General features: G+C 33.1%; 2 protein-coding genes across 2 annotated transcripts; both read left to right on the top strand.

The window, feature by feature from the left end:
• Positions 1–5,549: 5,549 nt before the first annotated feature.
• LOC147074993 (chymotrypsin-2-like) lies at positions 5,550–9,994 on the top strand. The gene is made up of 5 exons (XM_085942779.1): positions 5,550–5,617; positions 6,733–6,901; positions 8,572–8,818; positions 9,043–9,189; positions 9,705–9,994. Exons 1-5 carry the CDS (start codon positions 5,566–5,568, stop codon positions 9,846–9,848), a joined length of 759 nt encoding a protein of 252 aa, XP_085798905.1. The 5' UTR covers positions 5,550–5,565; the 3' UTR covers positions 9,849–9,994.
• A 3,368-nt stretch (positions 9,995–13,362) lies between these two features.
• On the top strand, positions 13,363–20,458 carry LOC147074992 (chymotrypsin-2-like). Its single transcript, XM_085942781.1, has 5 exons — positions 13,363–13,492; positions 14,703–14,877; positions 15,601–15,847; positions 19,270–19,407; positions 20,093–20,458. The coding sequence occupies exons 1-5, from the start codon at positions 13,441–13,443 to the stop codon at positions 20,231–20,233; spliced, it is 753 nt and encodes a 250-aa protein (XP_085798907.1). The 5' UTR covers positions 13,363–13,440; the 3' UTR covers positions 20,234–20,458.
• Positions 20,459–21,592: the final 1,134 nt, after the last annotated feature.

Below are 21,592 nucleotides of genomic sequence, written 5' to 3'. Positions count from 1 at the left end.
AAATGTATAATGAAATCTTCAGACCACATAATATGTGGAAATTAATGAAGTCATCACTCTGAGAGGAAGTGCTGACAAATAATTACCACCAATTGTGGGAGTGCGTTACGATTATGTATCCATAAATTTATGATGTTATTCATAATGTCATATCATATCATAAGATGATAAGAATTTGTAAAACCTTAGAAAAACACATATTTAAATATACCCTGATTCCTGAAACAGAGTAGGACCGAGCAGTGGCGCACCCACAAATTAGTCCCAAAGGATCTTCTTCTTCTTCGCAGCCTAATTTCTCGTTTATCGGTCTTTTGTCTATTGCACTCGGTGTACCTACATCATGGTCCCCACATCCTAAAACGGGCCCTCAGGCTATGATATTTGGCGGGCCCCCTACCTACCGCTAAGATTAAAGGCAGTGTGAAACACTACATTAACGTTCTTTAAATTGTGTTTCAGCTCAAATTAAGGGTACTTATACAGTGAATTATTGGCGATTTTCAATACATCTACTTTAATAATGGAGCTGTCGAGTATTGACACACAATAATCAAAAAATATATTGCACAATTATATAAGTAATTGAAAATGTTCATGGCCATGAAGTATAATAGCACTCTTTTTACTATTCAAGCTAATTTATGATGTGTGTTTATCTCACTTATCTGGTCAACCCGACACGCCGGGCCCCCCACAGCCCGGGCCCCCAGGCTAGAACTCTGTCAGCCCTCCCCAGCCATGACCTATAGCACTCCGGAATTCGGGTGGACACCGAGAATTTTTTGACAGTTCCATTAGGGATTGTGTTTCTAAAAAAACCTGAAATTAGTGTTTCGAAATTTTGGTGTTAGAAATTAAAATCTAAGAATTTTTTCTAAAAAGGGTGCTGGAGAATTATTACAAATCATTTTTTTGCCGTGTTTTTATTTGTCTAAGCCCAAAGGTATAGTTTATTGGCTTTCAATTTCAATGTTTAAAATCATTCTGATCATTTTCATTTTTGGGGGGTGCCAGGGCCCCTAGCCCCCCCCCCCTGGGTGCGCCACTGGGACTGAGTAGGATTCAAGCTCAGATAATTTACTGCCCACATAACTGCTCTTATTCTTTAAACGTAATGACCTCAAAATCCAAAATCCTAAAAACCCTAAATATGGTTGATATACCGTGAACCAACTAGAGCTATCAATTGAAGAGAGACGTAAATGAACAGAAAATGCGGAAACGGTTTAGTACAGAAGATGGTGTAGCTAGAAGTAGCTTGATTTATTCTTCAGATCAAAATCCCAAATGAATGAAAATTTAAAGACAAGGTGGAAAGAAATCTTAAATAATAATAGAACATACATCTTGGGTTAAACTTTAAAAAACAGTTCTTAAATCATTTCAAACATTATTAAAATATCTTATTATGTATGACAATACACCGAGTGAGCTATTTTAATTATAATTATTTATAATACAACGTTTGCCTAAACACCACCATAAAGTGGTATAATATATTAATATTTCAAGTGATTTATTTGAACAAGTCGCCATAGATCTAGGTTTTGACTGTTGATTTGATTTATTACTTCTTGATCATCATCATCATCAGGGGCGCGACAACCCGGTGTGGGTCCTGGCCTCCTCCAACAACTCCCTCCACCTGTCCCTATCCAGTGTGGCCGCTTTCCAATTTGGTACCTTCAGGATACGGCAGTCACTGGCAGCTCCATCCAACCAGCGAATCTTTGGCCTCCCTCTTCTTCTACGTCCTATTGGATTGCTGGACATCACTCTCTTTGCCGGTTCATTGTCATTCATACGGTGCACATGACCTAGCCATCGCAGTCTCCCAATCTTAATTGATTGAACTGCGCTGCAATTTTCGTACAGCCCGTAGAGCTCAGTTCATTATGGTCAGGCCAAAAAACGCAAGAAACACAATGCACGCCGAATGTCCTCGAGTATTAACAATATTAAAAGCGAATTTTATTTACGTGACAAATTTAATGCATATTATGGATAAAGACAAAATATTCTTTAACATGTATTTAAGTTAATCCTATATAACTCCATACTCGAAATTTAAACCTTCTTATAGTCTAACCCAGAAGATAATCCACTTTCAACTATTTGTAGGTTCTCTACGTTGAGCATAGTTATTGCTGTCACAACTCACAATCATCGATATAACCAATTACTTGTTAGTTCTATACAAAAACTAACGTTCCCGATATATAAAGTAGCTATCTGGAATACACATAGTACTTAACTTTACTGCTATATAATTCGTATATACTGTATATTAGTCAAACAATATATAGTCAAATAAGCATATCGATTGTGGAAAGGAAAAAAGGCGTAATCCACACACATCAAATTTTACATGAGGCACAAAAACGCTGTCTTATGGTTTTCGGTCAAAGTTAAAATACATAGTAGTGATAACCTCGAAGTGCATGCAAATCAATAATTTTGTTTTTATATGCCTAATCTAATATTAGTTATTGAATTAATTCAAAAACCAACAGCAATGATGGTTAAGCCGTTTTTCCCACGTCACTATTTAGATAATAAATCGGCATTTGCAGTTTACATAATTTGGACACAATGTGTATTTTAGTCGTGCACAAAGTTAATACGCAATAAAACCTATTTTTTTTAAATTTTGTGTTACGCCATTTTTCCTTTCTAAAGTCGTTATATAAAAGAAAGTCAGTAGAAAATAACCACTAGTTACTTTTATTAAGTAAAAGAGTCTCAAAATTTTCTTTTGAACCCTTTACACCATTCTGCCCTACTTTAATGATGCGTCCGAAATAATAAACCCACTCTCAAGAAGCCTCCATTGTTTAGAGGTTGTGTGTGTTTTAAAACAACACAAATTACTACTACCTAGTTGATATTATTTGTTACAAGCTTTACATGGAAAAAAACACTCAAAATATCATACCAGCATTCAGCACCAGTTTCCAATGACAAATGGCGGTATTACCCAACATCGATATTCGTTTAAAAAATGAACTAAGATAAGTAATTACCTCTCAAGTTCAAAAGAATCAAAATGTTATTACGAAAGGTTATTTAAAGATTATTATGTAGATAACAAAATTTACCTGTTAATTACAACACAAAATAAGATTAAAATAATCATAATCCATCACGTAAATTAACTAATAATTTATCATTATCTGATTTATACAATAATGTAATCGATTAAACGGACGAACTATTTTTAGCACAATTGATAAAAATACAGACATCTAGCATTTTTTAATCTAAGAAATATATATTGTACAAGGATCAATAAACGTGATTTTCCGTAAATCTTCGGGTTTTCACGAAATACTCCAGATCCACAATATGTCTTCCATTCAGTCATTTTCGTCTACGTCAGCTATCCGAAGTGCTTTGCTTTTCAGGGGGTTGGAGCGGAACTTTTTTTGATTTGCACCGCTCCAGCTCCGCTCTGGGTAAAAAGTTTTCATATTAATATGTAGACAAAATAAAAAATAAGTAGGTACATAGTTATAAATAAAGGTTTATTATTATTTTTTCGTAATTTGCATGATTAATTCCATTAAACAAACAACGGTGACATCTATATAATATTGTCAAATGTATTTTGTTCCAATAACTTCGATGTTTGATATGTTCCAATAACATCGCACCACATAATTGCCTTTGCGCAGTATATTATACTTATAGGTAAATCAGTATACGGTGGCACTGTACAGTAAAAGAGGCTTGCAATCGTAGTGGTATTGTTTGCTAGTATTAAAACAGGCATTGCAGCAAACAATTCCAATAGACTTACGAATCGCCTATGGTGCCACCGTAGAATGACTTATTTATACCTACGTAATATCAATATCACTGTATGAAAAGACATTATATTATTATGACTGATTTATTGTGGGTTTTTAATGTTGTACTTGTAACATAACATCCGGAACAATGGATCACTACAAATTTTCGGTGCTCCGGCTTCGCTCCTGCTCTGGGTAAAACCCCATTGCTCCACTGCTCCGTGCTCCTGCTGCGAGCTCCGCTCCAACGCTCTGCAAAGCACTGCTTTTGAACACATATACAACGAACGAGGAGTAAGTAACCTAAACAGGCGTCCTAGGAGCGATCGAGAAAGAGCTTCACTAGACACAAATTTTGAATGGCTTCTACTAGAGTAGGTATGTAGTATTTCTAGTGTTTAACTACATCTTCGTTACTTTGATCAAGCCTAGATTAGCAAAAAAATATTCTATCTTGGTTAGTGATGCTGCAAATGTACTTCTTCTTCGTGCCATCCCTAGCGGAGGCCGGTCACCATATCTTAGACCCGGAACAGTTCAGTGGAGCTACACTCGTATAAATCACAGAGGTTCTTAAGCCACGAAATGCGGCGTCGTCCTCCGTTTACCGTTGATCTTTCCTTGGATGACAAGTTCGGGAATGCTGTACATTTGTCCTCTCATAATGTGGTCGAGGTACTGTAGTTTTCTGGTTTCTATACTACACAGAGCTTCTCGATCATTTCCCATTCGATTGAGAATTATTAATTATTTTATATTACATTAAATTATGGCCTCTGGACTTAAATATTGAATCTCATTCAGGGTAGATTAATTATGAGTACCTTTAAATATTTCATGGTTGATATCAAGTCAGCGTAACAGAATTACACCCGTGTGAGGACGAACTTGTTACTATCCTGATAGTTGTGCATCCACCAACTTATCCAGGTCGTCAGCATTACCTGCATCGAGGATTCTTTCTGTGTCCGCATTTTGGATCCACGCAGAACCATTCATCAAATATATTTGATTAGCCTAGTTTCTAAGTGGATACATTTTTGACATTATAGTAAATAAGCCACAGGGGCACCAATTATTACAGTAATGAAATACACAACAGAACGAGCCAAGCATGAGAAAATATAATATTACACAATACTTGTCATATCACTGAAAATCGATCTCGGAACCCGTGAGAAGCAAGCGTTAACAAGGGGAGGGAAGTTGTTTTAAATATAATACTATGTTATAGTAAAACACTGAATCTGAAACAAAACTCTAATTAAAGTGTCGTACGTATGGCTGTTCTGGGACTTTTTTCGATTACTTACTTATGACAGTCAACCTTACTTCAATAGGCACCCTTTGCCACTGATGCCAGGTATAATGCGTAAATACAAAACCGGATTAATTGGATAAGGGAAGAAATAATAAGAGTATGCTTAATATAATATAATATAATATAAAATATGCAATACATATAGCTAGAACACGTCTGAAAGGTAGGTAGGCTTGTGTGATACTAGATCGTTGAAATAATAAAATTGTGTAGGTGAATGTGCCAACACAATTCACATGATCGAGAGGAATGGAATCAATTTCGAGTGCACTTTATCTAGAAAAAGATTGATACTGACTGATGATGATGACGATGATGACGTCATAGATTAAAAAGTCCCTGCATGAATTAGCACATTACGTATCGATTTGATACTGTTATCTTGATGGATATTTTAGAATAAAAAGCAAGAAAAAAAATAATTAAATTAGTCTTCCTGACATAGCAAACATGTTGAGAGCTACCGTCTTCCTTGTAGTGGCCCTTTTCGCCCTGAGCCATGGTAAATAAACACTGTGATAATATTATGTACTTAAAAAAATTATGTTTAATATAAATTTTGTTGGTGAATTTATAATATTATAAATTTATTTATTGAAAGTGAACTTATTTTACAACGTTTTTCTCAGCTCGTATTCTTATTTGTCCGGTGGTTCTTTGTCCGGTAAAAATCTTGCAATCGATTTTTAACTAACTTCCCGACTAGCTAGGCATTTGAAACTTTTAGAATATATCAGAACACGATGCCAATGCATTTTTTTATACTTTTAGCCATCTTTAAGTAGAATTGAATTAATTTTCAGTTAATTCTGTTTTGTATGAAAAGTCATTTCGACACCATTATTGGCTGCTAGGGGTCTGGGGTCCTAGCAACTAAATTATTAATATATAAGTGCGTTACTATGGAAATCAATATGACATGTCAAAATGACATTTCAGTATTATTTCTATCAAGTACAATTTTTTTTGATCGTTTAAGCTAGTCAAGTCAAGTTTATATGATTCAACAGAAAATTTAAGAACATTTATATGAAAAGTTCTTTTTATCTTGTAATTATTTTTATTAGATTTGCTAAAAATTTAATATTTTTCAGCTTTGTGTACCTACATTGAAATTATATATTCATCCGTCTGATGATACCATGAATAATTCTACAAAAACTATTCCCAAAAATTTTGAAAAATATAATAATGATTCTTAGAATCGGTACTAACAACTGCAATACTATGAATATATTTATCGGCTCTTATTGAAACTTTCATATTTTATTATGTACCTATTGTTTTTAGTAATTTTGATTGTAAAGTGAGCGTCATTTTATATTAAAACTATGCCAGCAATATGTACATGTACATATTTTTTACATTCTAGTATGTTGTTGCCCCATTCCAAGCAATACTCGTAAAACGTCTGTTTTGCACTGTAACGGTCCAAACGGATAATATACAATAATATAGGTACTTTATACCAAATGCATCCAGAAAAATCCAGTTGGAGATTCTAATCGGATGCATTTGGAATCAAGTAAGACCTGCGTCGACATTCCCTAATTGCAGTGTCGTGTGTCTGAACCGTGTAAACAGCAGACTAATAATTCTAAAACTCTAAATTTCCAGGTGCTCCCGCTGAGTCTGAATGGGACTGGCGTATCGTCGGGGGGTCTGATGCTTCCGCAGGAGACGCAAATTACCAGGTCTCTCTGAGGTCATCAACCAACTCCCACTTCTGTGGAGGATCAATCCTCAACAGCCGCACCATTATCACTGCTGCCCATTGCATCGTTGGGTAAGACTATTTCTGAAGATTAAAAATTATACCTAAGTAATTATATTTTCAGTACGGTATCAACATATCAATCTGTGTTAACTGGGTGATTTATTTAACCATTTGGTACTGTATTAATTCCAACGCCTTCAGTGTTGCATTCAGGTATATACAGACCTTGAGGGGTTTTTTTTAATGTACATTGTATTTAGTTTGTGTGACATATGCATCTTTTGTTAAATTTTCATTATAATTTAATAAATTTGTGGTTTTAAATCTTCAGACTTTCAGAGGCCCATTTTATAATATTCTAACCGATTGGTTACATCATTTGCATCAAAGAACCACGCCGCGGCATTCCTCCTTAAGGCGAAGTCTTCACTGAGCCTTTTTTAAAGAGGCACCTAGCGGAAAAATACGAAGCTTGCAATTTGAGACATTTTTTTGATAATTTACAATTTCAACTGTATTAATGAATAAATATGTATGTGAAAACATTAAAAATAAAAATATTTTTTATTTTAAGTCAAAGACAAACTTACAATTGTAAAAAATGTAATAAAATGTGAATTTGTTCTATCGGTCCGCACCCTATTATTACATATATTTTATGGTCATATTTATTATTAAAATTTAGTTTATTAAGTTTTCTAAGCATCACCTAAGCGATTTTTGACAAATTCATAGTTTTAATATTTTTTATATCTATTTTAAAAAACATCAATTTTTATAAAAAATATAAATGTGTATAACTTGAAATCCTTTTTATTTATATTTATATAAATATTTTATTTATATTTATAAAAATAATTGATTTGATATAAATAAAAAGGATTTCAAGTTATACACATTTATATTTTTTATAAAAATTGATGTTTTTTAAAATAGATATAAAAAATATTAAAACTATGAATTTGTCAAAAATCGCTTAGGTGATGCTTAGAAAACTTAATAAACTAAATTTTAATAATAAATATGACCATAAAATATATGTAATAATAAGGTGCGGACCGATAGAACAAATTCACATTTTATTACATTTTTTACAATTGTAAGTTTGTCTTTGACTTAAAATAAAAAATATTTTTATTTTTAATGTTTTCACATACATATTTATTCATTAATACAGTTGAAATTGTAAATTATCAAAAAAATGTCTCAAATTGCAAGCTTCGTATTTTTCCGCTAGGTGCCTCTTTAAAAAAGGCTCAGTGAAGAATTCGCCTTAATAATTAATTGCAGAACAACATCTGTGTACCGTTGCAAATCTTTCTATCATTGAGTTGAAATATAGCCAACAGTTGAATTTGCGATATGATATTGTTGGCATTTACAAAACACATGTAAATTGATGTATCGCCGCACACAATGTAAGTGCAACATCTTTGGATGAAAAAAACATCTGTTGTCGCATGAAATAAGTTTCACTAGACACGTTTCAACGGGGCATGCGCATATGCTGGTTTTCGCGCTCAACCATTCTTTTCAGCTCAAAATACATATACATATTGCGGTTTCGGCTAGCCGCGTGACGTCACTGTTCTGTCCCGATTGTGTGCACGGAAAAGAGTTCCAACATATTATGTAAATTACATATATATATATATGTATATAAATATATTATTTACCACCTAATATCGAAAATGAAAATTCATCCTAAAATTATTAAATAATCTCTTACATTTCTGCAGCCGTTCTACATCAAACACCATCGTCGTTGTCGGAACCACTAAACTGAATTCCGGAGGCACCACATACAAGGTTTCCAGGCTTACCCCTCATCCAGCTTACAACTCAAACCTCATCTACAACGACGTTGCTGTGGTTATCACCAGCGAAGATATCAAATTTGAAGGAAATGTTGAGGCAATCAGCATGTCCACCACCGAGACCGGAGGTGACGTTCCAGTAACTCTTACCGGATGGGGAACCACTTCCGTAAGTATACAACTTTTTTTATTTTTTTAAATACATATTATAATTTATTCATAATAGAATACTTACCTTTTTTGTTTTTTTGAATCTGAAATTTCCCCAATATTCTTATATATACGTACATATTATTATTATGAGACAGGCTGTAAAGATGCAATACCTACTATTTTTTTTAAAAGGACGAAAATATTTTAAAAACTAATTTTTGAAATAATGTTATTTTACAGTACCCTGGATCAGCTCCCAACAACCTCCAGATCATCAGCCTTAAGTCTGTCACTTTCGCCGACTGCAAAAAAGCCCTATCTAGCGTCAACACGGTTTATGAAACCCAGATCTGCACACTTACCAAGGCTGGAGAAGGTGCATGCCACGTAAGTCGGCTTTTGGATAATATACTGTATTTATGACTGCTTCCAACTACTTCAATCCGACAGTGATCTGGTACTGCGACAGTAATAGTGGGTTATAAAAAAATGACATAGCTATAGTCTATTCTATTTAGTAGTAGATAGACAATTTGGTAGTATGTGGTACTGTACAAGGTGAATTCCATTTTTTGTTTCATTTTGATTTTGTGGTAATCTCATTGGTATTGAATATTTGATTTAATTAAATTTTTGACTATTCTGTATCTCTTGCCTATTCTACTTTTAATTTCACTTTTAACTGTCATTAGAAAAACTATTTCTCCATCGTTCCTCTGTTGTTTATTTATTATACTATAATAATTATAAACCTTATAGTATAGGATAAGCATCCAAAGTACCCTACCTAAAAACGGTAAAATTCCTAGTGCCTCTTTAGATGAATACACAAAAAATAATAATTAATTACAAATTCATTTAAGTATTAGATTATTATTAAAATTCTTCTTCTTCTTTCATAGGGAGACTCTGGCGGCCCACTCGTCGCCGATGGAAAGCTGGTCGGTATTGTGTCCTGGGGTTACCCATGCGCCAAAGGATATCCTGATGTCTTCAGTCGCGTCAGCTCCTTCGCAAAATGGTTCACCGAAAATATGGAATCTTAAGCATAAACCTATATTAAAAGAAAAAAAGACCATTTTAATTCCTGTATTCAATCAAACTTACTCTACATATATTTTAAAACATTTAGCTTTCACATGTAAACCATTATGATGATATTATGTAAATAAACATTTATATTAAAAACTGTATAAATGTATTATTACTTACAATTATTATTTTTAACATTTGCTGTCAAAGTTTGTTCACTAAAACAAATTATTATGTTTCATTATCTTGCCACAACTGCAGATACAACCATTAATCACTACCACTAATCACAACCACAAATCACAACCACTAATCATTAACCACAAACAACAAACACACCCAATGGTGATAACGAATTTTTGCGGATTACATACATCCTATTCTGTGAGAGTGAGCATCGCTGTGATTGACATCCTGACTGACTGTTGCCATGCGCACTACCTTACCATCCCTCGCTACTTCCATCGCTAACAATCTGTACCTACGTAGAATTATTGTCATCATTGAGTAGAATGGTGTCAAAATCTTCTGGCAGTGCAGGCGACTCGTTAGCGTTACTTTCAAATGACATCGTTGACAAGTCTTAGTGATTTTGCTGTATCCGCAATGCCAGAAGAATATGTCTTTCCTATATCCTTGCATACATTCGTCATACACTTTGCACTTTGAAGATAACAATGGAAACATACACCCTCCAAACTAACCATCCTGCACCATACCCGGTCTTTACTAAGTATATGAGAAGATCCTACATTTGGTGTGAAGCATAAGGTTCGTATCTTTCAACCTGAACGAAACGAATCAAACTAAACCATGGACAATATACGTACAAATTGTATGAGTAGAAAGTAGACCGGAAATGGTTTGAGATTTGACGTTTGGTTCAGTGTATCATTGAAAATCAAACCGTTCTCGGACTATCAGAAATGGTTTGACATGAAACGTCAAACCAATTCGGACGATCCATAGACTAATGACGATCTGTCAAAGTGATGATAGGCATTATTCAGCATTTATATATCGTGAGATGTTTATAATAATATTTTAGACATTCACACCATAGGAGTTTACTTGAATTATGTATATTATAGATTAATAATCAATATGTACCTATTATTCATAACTAACCATACGCGAACAAGAAGCCGCTCTTGGTCTTATTATCCCAAAATCCAGCCATATTTTCTATGCAAAGAGTTCGATCTAATATCATTACGTACTTGTAATTATTATCATGTCAGACCAAGAATTTATTTTCTCAATGTATTTACGTATATTTTGTAACGGAGATTCTAAACTACAAACTGTCTTATTGGGAGTTTTAAGATTACGAACGCTCATTGGTAGACGAATGAAAACTGCCGAACAATCTAAGTAAAGACATCTTCACGTTCACATTATGATGCCACAAATTTTCTAGATTCAAGACAATTATTGGCCTTTGCGGCGATCAGGTCGGACGGCCCGATGGGGCTAACTAGCAATGGCCACCGAGCTTGCACCAGTAAAGTACTGGTTGTCTTGTTCACCCATCTATTGCACACCGAAGTGGTTCCTCTTACGCCGGAACAACAAGCTTGAGATACCAACGATATATACGCCGAATGATAAAAAATATCGTGTCCGAAAATTTATAAGTAATATGCAGTTCGTAAATTTCAATTCTTTACCTATTAAATATCTGATAATAATGACAGCTTTATTATCAGATATTGGATATCAATCAATATCAAATAAATTATTAATAAATTGAATCTAGCATGAGCACGCAATTTTTCATAATTTTATATATATGTATATACAATTTTATATAAATTATATGACCAACATGTATTTCTAATTTACTTACCTACCTATTTACTTTCGTCCTTCGTAGGTATGTATTCCGGTGTTTTTTTTTTATTAGGTACGTATTTTTAAGTGTTTTATTTAGACATGGATTTAATCTAAATACTATACGGCCATATATTTTTGATCCAATATCTCACGGTGAAATGAGATACGGTTTATTGCATGCTTACACATTTCCGGAGACGGAATAGAAATAGTACCTACTTATTGCGATGATAAGAAAAGAAATTCAAGCTATTAATAATAGTGGCATTCGAGATCTTTAAACGACAGGACAGCGCGGCGTGGACAACACAAATTTACACGCACGTTCATAATAGTTAGGAGCATTAGGTCACGCGCAGAAGGTAAACACGTCTTGTTGAAATTAAATAATCGTAGCGAGGGTTTGATCCATGTACCTGGCAATGTTATATGTTTACTGAGCAAGGACCATATGGGTCGGAAGAATGGGTAAAAATCATTCCTGGTACATTTTGTCTATCGAGATCACAACCTAAATAATATATAATGGAATATTCAAATTTATTTATTTACATAGTTATAGTGTACCTTGCAAATTATAAATTCAACACGTTCACAACATAATATTAAAAACAAAGAAATAGTATTATAACAGTGTTAAAAAAAACAAAGAAATGGAAACAATATTAGTAAAAGAGTAAAAGAGTAGTATTAGAGAGTAGAGACTTGGAAGTCCATCGAATTAGATAAGTAGACTTTATTTTAACAATTTATAAAACAACGTCCACCTAAGCCCATCATTACGTATATGGAATATGTCAATATCCAAAGCGATTTGGTTGAATACAGTAAGTTAATCGTGTCCGGAAATTTGCACGTATGCAGTTCGCCGTATCACACTTCACTGTGAAAAAAATTTTTTTTTCGACCATGTCCAATCCTAATATGACCATATGGGGCTCCACAGAGTAGAGGTTTGTATCAACAGATTTTATTTTTTACGAGAAATGGATGTCAGCCACTTGCTAATATTGTATCGGAAATATATGGCCATTATTAAAGACCGTCCAACCTCTTTGGGTCGCATAGTACTGACATAAATTTATTCAGCAATTAACATCAGCAATTTTTTTTTGAAAATATCCGATATACTGGACTATTTATTTTGTTAGGTTAGGTTAGGTTTTTATTTTTGAATTCATGAATTTTGTCAAAATCAGCGACGAAAATTGAATTAATGATCATATTGAATCTAATAAAATTGGAGACCCTATAGTATTCGGTCATCTTTTTCCGATAAAAAAGCTCGCGGCGAACTGTGCCAAGGTGAAATGTGTTACGTACAATTTACATGTAACCAAGTTAATACTCTCCCAATTGACATTACCAATAGCAAGTTATTTCTGCACCTTGTGAGATATTCTCTCTCCAAGAATACTCTGTTTACTTCCATCCATTCCCCATTCCTTCGTCCATTATTGGAGACTTGCTATCTGTCTATATTTTATAATAATTATCATTTATTATGAATTTTACGATAACACAACGTTCATACGGGACCAATGCTGCACATTATAATTATTCAAAATCTTCAAAAAATACTGTAGATTTCTTATCTTTGATTCTTGGTAACAATCATGTTTTATTGTATCACTTTTACGAGTACCTACAATAACAACATTGAAAATAATCAATAATTGATATTATAATCTTGATTATATTTTAAATAAATACGAGGCGATGGTTTAATAATATCAGTTTTAATTTTTTTTCAGAACTCTCTTCAGCAAAATGGTGAAAATATTCTTGTTGTTTGTCGTGGGTCTGATTGCTTCGAGCCACGGTAAAAAACTGTTAATTTGATTATTGCTCATTAATTGTTATTATTTAATAAATAATTATTGTGTGTTAATTATATTTAGTCTACTAAAATAACATGTGATTAGAGTGCTCACGTCTAATATTATAATGATATCGAACGAAAATTAATGAAAACAAAAGAAGCTGTAACTACCTACATATCCGACTGTAATAGAAAGGTGTGTCTTGGGTACAAAGTACATCGTGAAAGAAATAAAAATATAAAACAATGCAAAAAACTGAGTATTAATACGTTAAAAAAATGTTAAAAAGATTTAAGTACACACAGTAAATGAATGGATGTTCTCCTTTATAACTATGAAAACGATTGACCTCAAGTGTGGACAAATATGGGATAAACTTAAACACGGTGTGGTAAAGAATATTTTATTTTCAATAATTAAGTTCGTCTCATAATATTATGAATTAAAATGTGTCACGTAAAAATAACGCGCATTCAATGTTTTATGACTATCGGCGCGCTTTGTCTCCCTTGGTTTTATGGCCTAAAGCCCCCAACTTAAAAAAACGTACGTTACGTCATAACTGTTACCATACCCGATTGGATAAGCCAGTTGATGATTGAGATGTAAGGCATAGTTCGTCAAATAAAAAAAATGCTCTATTTTGCCTCTCACGAGAAGAAATACATAATTAGGAAAATATAGAAAAAAAACCTTAGAACCAATTCAATTATTTTAATTATATTATATATACGTATAACAAATAAAGGATATTATTATTTGTGACACGATTAAAAAAAAAGTATTTATAAAAGGTTGAAGTATGTCGAGTGAGCTAAACAAAATCCAAATTTAAAATTTAAAAAAACTTGAAGTAAAATTTGATCGAATAATATACGTATCAATTTAATAATTGGAAGTATTTTTGATAATCTATATTTCTAAGGGAATTATCAGACGATCGATCGATAGCATTTATTCAGGATAGCAGAATTTAGAATTATCGTTTTCCACGAATAAATTGGAAAACCGCAAAGTCAAATAGATATTATGTGGTATGACTTTTTAAAGAAACTATATGAGAACATGCTTAAAACATAGTTAGTCCGAAAAAATAAAACTCCCTGAATATATTCAGAAGCCCTCCACCAAATATCTTACCTTGTAGTTATTAAAAATATGTATCGATATAGTAATTAGGCATTTTGTTTTGGAATTTTGAATATTCAGGTGCTCCAGCCGACTCTAATTCAGAATGGGACTGGAGAATTGTTGGAGGATCAAATGCTGCTGCGAACGACGCTGAATACCAAGTTTCCGTGAGGACTCTTGGAAACGCACACTTCTGCGGTGGATCAATCATTGGTACCCGCACCATCCTCACTGCGGCACACTGCGTTATTGGGTGAGACTTTCACCATGTGTTTACTATTAATATTATTATTCTAGTAATTTTAACACCACAACAGACCATGTGGCCCAATGACAGCAGTGTGGTTTAACAGTAGTGTATTTAATAATAGAAGTGAAACAATCACAGACATCCAAATTTTGAGAAAACGATATAAGTAAATATATTGTGAACTCACTGGGATCTAACCCGGAGCCCCCGGATGACAGACCAGCGTCTTGCGTACTGGACCGCAAGGGCCGCCCATCATCTTCATTGTTTTATTCTCAATCTTTGTTTCCATCTTTTCAGTAATATTTTTATCTTTTAATATGCCATCTCATTTTTGTTATCACTTTGTAAGATAGTATCGTTTATGTTTTATTGCTGGACTGCCTGGTCATCGGAGATAGAAGGTTAATTTTCTATAAGGTTAACTTTTCTTCTTTTACTTTTGGTACACCAGTTTTAAATACGATCCACGAATCTGGAAAAGATTACAGTAAAAAATGACCGAATTGTATTTTAAATTTATGTATTCATCCAAAGGAATTTAGTTAGTACAACTGCCAAGGCAAGGATTTACTTAGATATAATCTTTATAGCGTATAATAGCCAACTACAAAGATGTCGACGATATATTTAAGTAACCAATTCGCTGTATGACTAATTTAAATAACAACTGTTATTTTTTTATAAAAAAATTATTTCGTATTAAAATTTACTTTTTATCAACAGCCGTTCACCCTCAAGTGTTATCGTGTACACAAACACCACGACCCTTAATTCTGGTGGACTACGTCATGCAGTGTCTTCTATTACAACCCACCCTGACTATGATGACATCATGATTGCTAACGACGTAGCAGTTATCATAACTTCAGAAGACATGCACTTGGGAGTAGGTGCACAATTGATCAAACTGGGAACAACTTACACCGAGGGCGGGTTTGATGCTGTGCTGACTGGATGGGGAACAACTACTGTAAGTTATATAATAATATCGTGTTGTTGTTATTCAGCATAAAGATATTAACTGTTAAACAGTGACGTATGATCGGGAGTGTTGGGGGTTTGCAGCATGTAGGCGTCGGATTCAGGGGGTGGCAAAATATGCAGAAATTACATTTTATAAAACCAAGTTTAATCAAAATATAATATATTCAATTCAAATACGTGATATGAATCTAATACTTAAATATATAAATGTTGCATACTACCAAAGGCTGATACTTACCAACGGGCAGCAGATCGAAGAATTAATGATAAATATATTATTAAAACATAAGTACATAATTATACATAGTAATTATAATTTTAACATCTCCAATCTATGACTAATGACATGCATCACAATATTGTTTAAAAATATACTAAAAAGCATTCTCTCGAAGTCTCAATCGACCGGTTAAGGCAGGGGTCGGAAAACTCTTGGACCAAAAGAGCCAAATATGAGTAGCGACAACGGTTAAAAATATTAAACATATATATTTTTATAAATATGATTTATTTAAGTGAATTGATTATATGTTATAATTGTTTATTTATTAAGTGAAGAAGATTTTCCGAATAAAACTAACGTAAATATATGTTTTTTATTGTTGAAATTATAAATATAACTTTTACAGAATATGAATTACACACAATTTTCACGCATTCCTTAAAACGAACGTGCAAACTTGCATTTATTTGGGCAGTTTCTGTATTTTGGTATGTAACTTGTAGTTTTTAATTTCAGGCACGGCTCCAAATTCTCATCGGTTATTTGGCTTCTCTAAATGCTCTTTATATTGTTTTCATGTTTGAAAATGATTGTTCACATACACAGTATGTAGACTCGAATATAGTAAAAATAGCAAATGAAATTTGTTTTAACTAGTCATATGAGTTCAGAAGACTATTCCATGTATTAAAAATAACAGTATCTACCTTATGTAGATCTTTTAGAGCACACCAATTGTGTTGTGAAATTAAATTGTATTATCCCTCTCCAAATCTTCAATTTTGGTGGCAAGACATACAAATTTGGAGCTCCAAAAACCTTTGCTTGTTAAATCCACCAATAAAATTGTATTTCAAAAGTGCTCTTGTCAATATCAAATGGAGAAAAATTTGATTTGTTGACTTTTGCAATGGGCTGATTTAAAACAAATGCTAGGGTTTGTTTACTATTTTTAAATTCTTGGAATCTCCGCATAATAATAATAATATTCCCTCATACCTATTTAATATTTATCTGTCATTTAATATTTATCAGTGCTAATAAGGGCATTATTATTATTATCAGAGTAATTATTAGTATTTTCAAACTGTATTTATATTTTTCTGTTTTATTTGTTTATAAAAATAATAAAAAAAATATATTATTTAGGTATATTTTGCACTGTATGTGTTGTAGGTGGATTTTTTGCATTAAAAAAAACGAGACATAAAGTAAACAAACAATTATACATTTTTGCATAAAGCATCACAGAGGAATAATTAGACTCGCGATAATGTCATTATGTAATATAATAAATGTAGGTACATATCAATGGCAAAATTAAAAATTGTGAATTTTGCAAAAGTTTTTGTAAAAATTGTGAATTGGGAGTTTGGCAAAAAAGAGCCGCACGCCAATACCCAAAGAGCCACATGTGGCTCGCGAGCCGCGGTTTGCCGACCACTGGGTTAAGGTATACAATGTTTTTGAAAAATTAAGCTATAATATTCGAAGTCACACTATTCCGATGAATTGGCTTAAAGTTTAATGTATAATTACAATGTCGTAAGTGTTGTTCATAAACATTAAGTGTAATAAAAAATGATAAGTTAATAATTTTAGTTATAATATAAATATTTTGATAACAATAAAAAAAATATTTCAACATTATTTAATTTGAGTCAAAATGGCATAATAAAAATAATGCCAGTGGCGTGGTGCAGTAGGTGTAATATATAATTTAGAAAACCGCATTGTATACAAAATTGTTTTAGAATTTATCAGATTTATTTCAACCAAGATCAAGGAAATAACGAGAAGATGTTACAGAGTTAACTAATTGGAAAATAGCTGTTGTTCTAGTTATTTTCGTAAAAAAATAGTTTTTTTATCAGTATTTTCAGCAATAACCGGCCTATAGCCTTAGGGTCGTATGCATGAGATTCCCAAAAACCTTATAGGCTATATACTGCACGTTTTTATGCATGAGTACAAACATAATTAGCTGTTAAGTGACGTCACGAATGTGACATCTCATGTGTCATGGTGTTCGTATTATAAAATTTCATTCCCCGATAAATAATTCAAAATTTTGAAATTGTAAATGTGTCTGAAAGTGTGCGAACGGTACCATATAAATTTAATAATTATACATGAATAATTATTATGAACTTTAAATAATTTATCAGCTATTTTATCACATGTATTTTATAATTATTCTACTGTACGAAAGGTTGTATTGCCAGTAAACTTTTCCATTTGGTGGCAACACTGAATACATTTAGTGGCAATACTGAATATTATTATGACTAACTTCACTTCAATTATTGTGAGATGTCGAAACAGAATAAGAATAAATGACAGAAAATGCAAATGATTTAGACAATAATATGTAATGATCTCTGTATAATATTATCATTTATACCAATCACCGTATGACACTATTGATGTTTCCAGTGTATTTGAGGGTTGTGCCTTGTTTATTACAGTTATCTTACAATACTTAACTAGGTAGGTAGGTACCATAATATATTGAAGAACGCAGAATGCTTCCAATTGTATATTTTAATGCCAGATACAGCAGTAGGTACATATTTTTGCGCTGGTTTAGCGGAGATATTTTATCGTAATCCTACGTAAGTCCATCTTATGTCTCCATGAGAAATATTGCAAGCGAAATAGGTACGAGGCATTTTATCAGTTACCTACTATCTAGATTATAGACTAGGGATCAAAATTATACGTATTTTGTAAACAGCACGACTAGGAACTGTTTTTAAAGTTCGCAAATGTTTTACAGAATCTACAAAACGAACAAGGGCCTCAACCAAACGTTTGTTGCAATGAATGCAAAATTAAAATGACATTTCAAAGTGACAGCTGAGGCAGCCATTTTTAATGGCGCGTGACGTCAGATCGCTTACGTCACAAACAGTGTTATAAGCTATTCGATGGAAAATCGGTTAAATAGCTTATAAAGAATTTGGGAATCTCATACATACGGCCCTTAGATCACCTAAGATCCTGGCCCTGTTTGATTTGCAAGAGAAAATCCTCTCTTCGTATTTCTAGTGAGTGCCTCTTCATCTGCTTCCTAGTGATGCGTTATTATTATAGAGATGGCACAGATGACAGTATGCTGGGAGTTTAATCACACACGAACACAACAAAACATTATTTAATGCATTGCTTTTTTATATTTTCAGTACCCGGGCTCAATTCCCAATGATCTTCAGATAATCAAATTGAAAACAATCAGCTTTGCTGACTGCAAGGCAATTCACAATACTGTATATGATACTGAGATTTGCACGTTTACCAAAGCTGGAGAAGGTGCATGCCATGTAAGTTTATTAGAAATTAATAATAAACAAAAACCCTCGTTCCATAGCAACATGCAACTAATTGATGTCTTTCATATCCTTTGTCGCCAAGGAAGTACCTGAAGTATTTTGAATTTTTTTATAAATTTCTAGATGTGTGAACAAAAGAAGGTACATGTAATTGCTCTACACCAGATTGCGCAAATGGAGTTGTTTTGATGGGTTATCTCTAATTTACTGAAGTTTGTATAATTCTAGCCTAAATTTAATGTAGGTATTATTAATACACGGTGATAAAATTAATTGATTCTTAATGTATTGAAAATGGCTGATGATTACGACATGCTCTCTTTCCCTATAAAAACACAAGCCTGGGGAAGTTACATTTTAAATCGAATACTCACTACCTCGTATGAAAGACGACTGATTTCATCAGATTGAAAAATAGTCAAAAGCGAGAATATCAAGTGCTGGCTAACCGATTTCGACTCGTCCTGTAAGGGCGCTATAAGGCGCGAATTTCAAAAAGAAAATCAACCTGGCTTTCGTCAATTATTAATCAATCACGATTACAAGCATACATTAGTTCACACGTCGTATCGATGTATTATTATGATGGTAACACTACTCATTATGATAAGTATATGTTTACTATTTGATTTGATTATGTTCCTAATCGAGTATTATTGTCTTTTATCATTCCCAGGGTGATTCTGGCAGTCCACTCGTTGTTGGAGGCGAACAAGTCGGAATCGTGTCATGGGGATCCCCGTGCGCCGTTGGTTATCCTGATGTCTACACTAGAGTCAGCGCATTTATCCCGTGGATCAAAGAAAACAGTCAATAAATTTAATAGAAATAAGTAACATGTAACTTAATTATTTTTAAATAATTACACTTTCCATGATTATTTGTAAGCATTTACTATAAAAACAAGTACAAGCGAATACTTTCTTATAACTTTCTAGCTTGCTATAAAAGTGTTTCTATTACAAAAGTAGTTCATTCTTTATAGTATAATGAAGTTGTTGTAGATAAGTGTGTTTTTTATGTGTAATAAATCAGATTTTTAAAAAGTTGCTTCATTTATTTGGTGGACTCAAAAAAAATATTTTTTCCCATATATCATTAGTCATTACACTCATTACAGTAGGATTTGGTCTATGTACCTTTGTGTATGCTGAAACATCCAAATCCAATCATGAGTACTGCTGGCTGTTCAATTCAAAAATAATAACTCCAGACAATCTAATTTGAACTCGCTGATTCATTGTCACAATGATTGAAAGATTAATATGCTACGATGGCTGATTTCTTCAGGCAATAACAAAGGTTAAACACGGCATACTGCTTTTACATGTACCTAAAGATAAATGTCGGCGATTCTTCATTTATTATCTAAACTCTTCCTTTAAGCACTAATGTGCATGGTTGTTACATGAATCCCGTGCAGCTTCGTTCCGGGATAAGGAAGTATGGCACTAAAATCTTTTCATTCTGACACATGTATAGCTTCATGGAAGGCGACCGTGCACAAATCGCGGATACATATACATGACGGGTGTAGATGGGGTAACTCTAGTAATTAGCATGAATACTACTACAATAATACTACTCGGTAAATTAGATTAAATAAGAAGACAGTGAATTTAAAACATATTTTTTAATTGATATGTAATTGGTACGTAATATTAAAGACAAACTTGAAATTTTCACTATGCCAATATTTTTCATTAGCAAATAGCAAATATTACACCAAACACCCACTATGGCCGCGCGGCTTAAGAATCGGTCTATAGCGTCGTGGGTCCCAGTTTCGAATCCTGGGTCTGACAAGTACACGTATTATTGTTTTTCAATTTGTGTATTAGTCAGAGTATGGACTTAATAGGTTGAGCAAGTGGCTGACATCCATTTCTCGTAAAAACAAAAATCTGTTAATACAAACCTCCACTCTGTGGAGGCCCATATGATCGTATTAGGATCGGACATGATAGAAAAAAAATATTACACCACAGTACATTTGCTCCTGAATGGAGTTATTCCGGGCAACAAGTATTCTTTATAGCAAAATGTATATTGTAAAGTTATTCTAAGAAAAAGAATGATATGTCCAGATAGGTGCCCCATTATTTTTTGTATAGTATCAGTCTTTAAAAAGATATTGCATTATGAAGCACTCAAGCCTGTCGATTCGTTTGTTATA

Source organism: Rhyacophila brunnea, unplaced genomic scaffold (assembly GCF_057557595.1).
Source record: "Rhyacophila brunnea isolate RB1 unplaced genomic scaffold, BYU_Rbru_1.0 scaffold_15, whole genome shotgun sequence".
Lineage (NCBI taxonomy): Eukaryota > Metazoa > Arthropoda > Insecta > Trichoptera > Rhyacophilidae > Rhyacophila > Rhyacophila brunnea.
The sequence above is the reverse complement of the archived record's forward strand: the minus strand, read 5'-3'. Positions and strand labels throughout refer to the sequence as shown.

Excerpts from the sequence above, each read along its gene's own strand:
- LOC147074993 (XM_085942779.1), top strand. The coding sequence starts at position 5,566 with ATGTTGAGAGCTACCGTCTTCCTTGTAGTGGCCCTTTTCGCCCTGAGC. Across the intron at positions 6,902-8,571 it reads GCTGCCCATTGCATCGTTGG|CCGTTCTACATCAAACACCA; the intron begins GTAAGACTATTT and ends ACATTTCTGCAG. Across the intron at positions 8,819-9,042 it reads CCGGATGGGGAACCACTTCC|TACCCTGGATCAGCTCCCAA; the intron begins GTAAGTATACAA and ends GTTATTTTACAG.
- LOC147074992 (XM_085942781.1), top strand. The coding sequence starts at position 13,441 with ATGGTGAAAATATTCTTGTTGTTTGTCGTGGGTCTGATTGCTTCGAGC. Across the intron at positions 13,493-14,702 it reads TCTGATTGCTTCGAGCCACG|GTGCTCCAGCCGACTCTAAT; the intron begins GTAAAAAACTGT and ends TTGAATATTCAG. Across the intron at positions 15,848-19,269 it reads CTGGATGGGGAACAACTACT|TACCCGGGCTCAATTCCCAA; the intron begins GTAAGTTATATA and ends TTATATTTTCAG.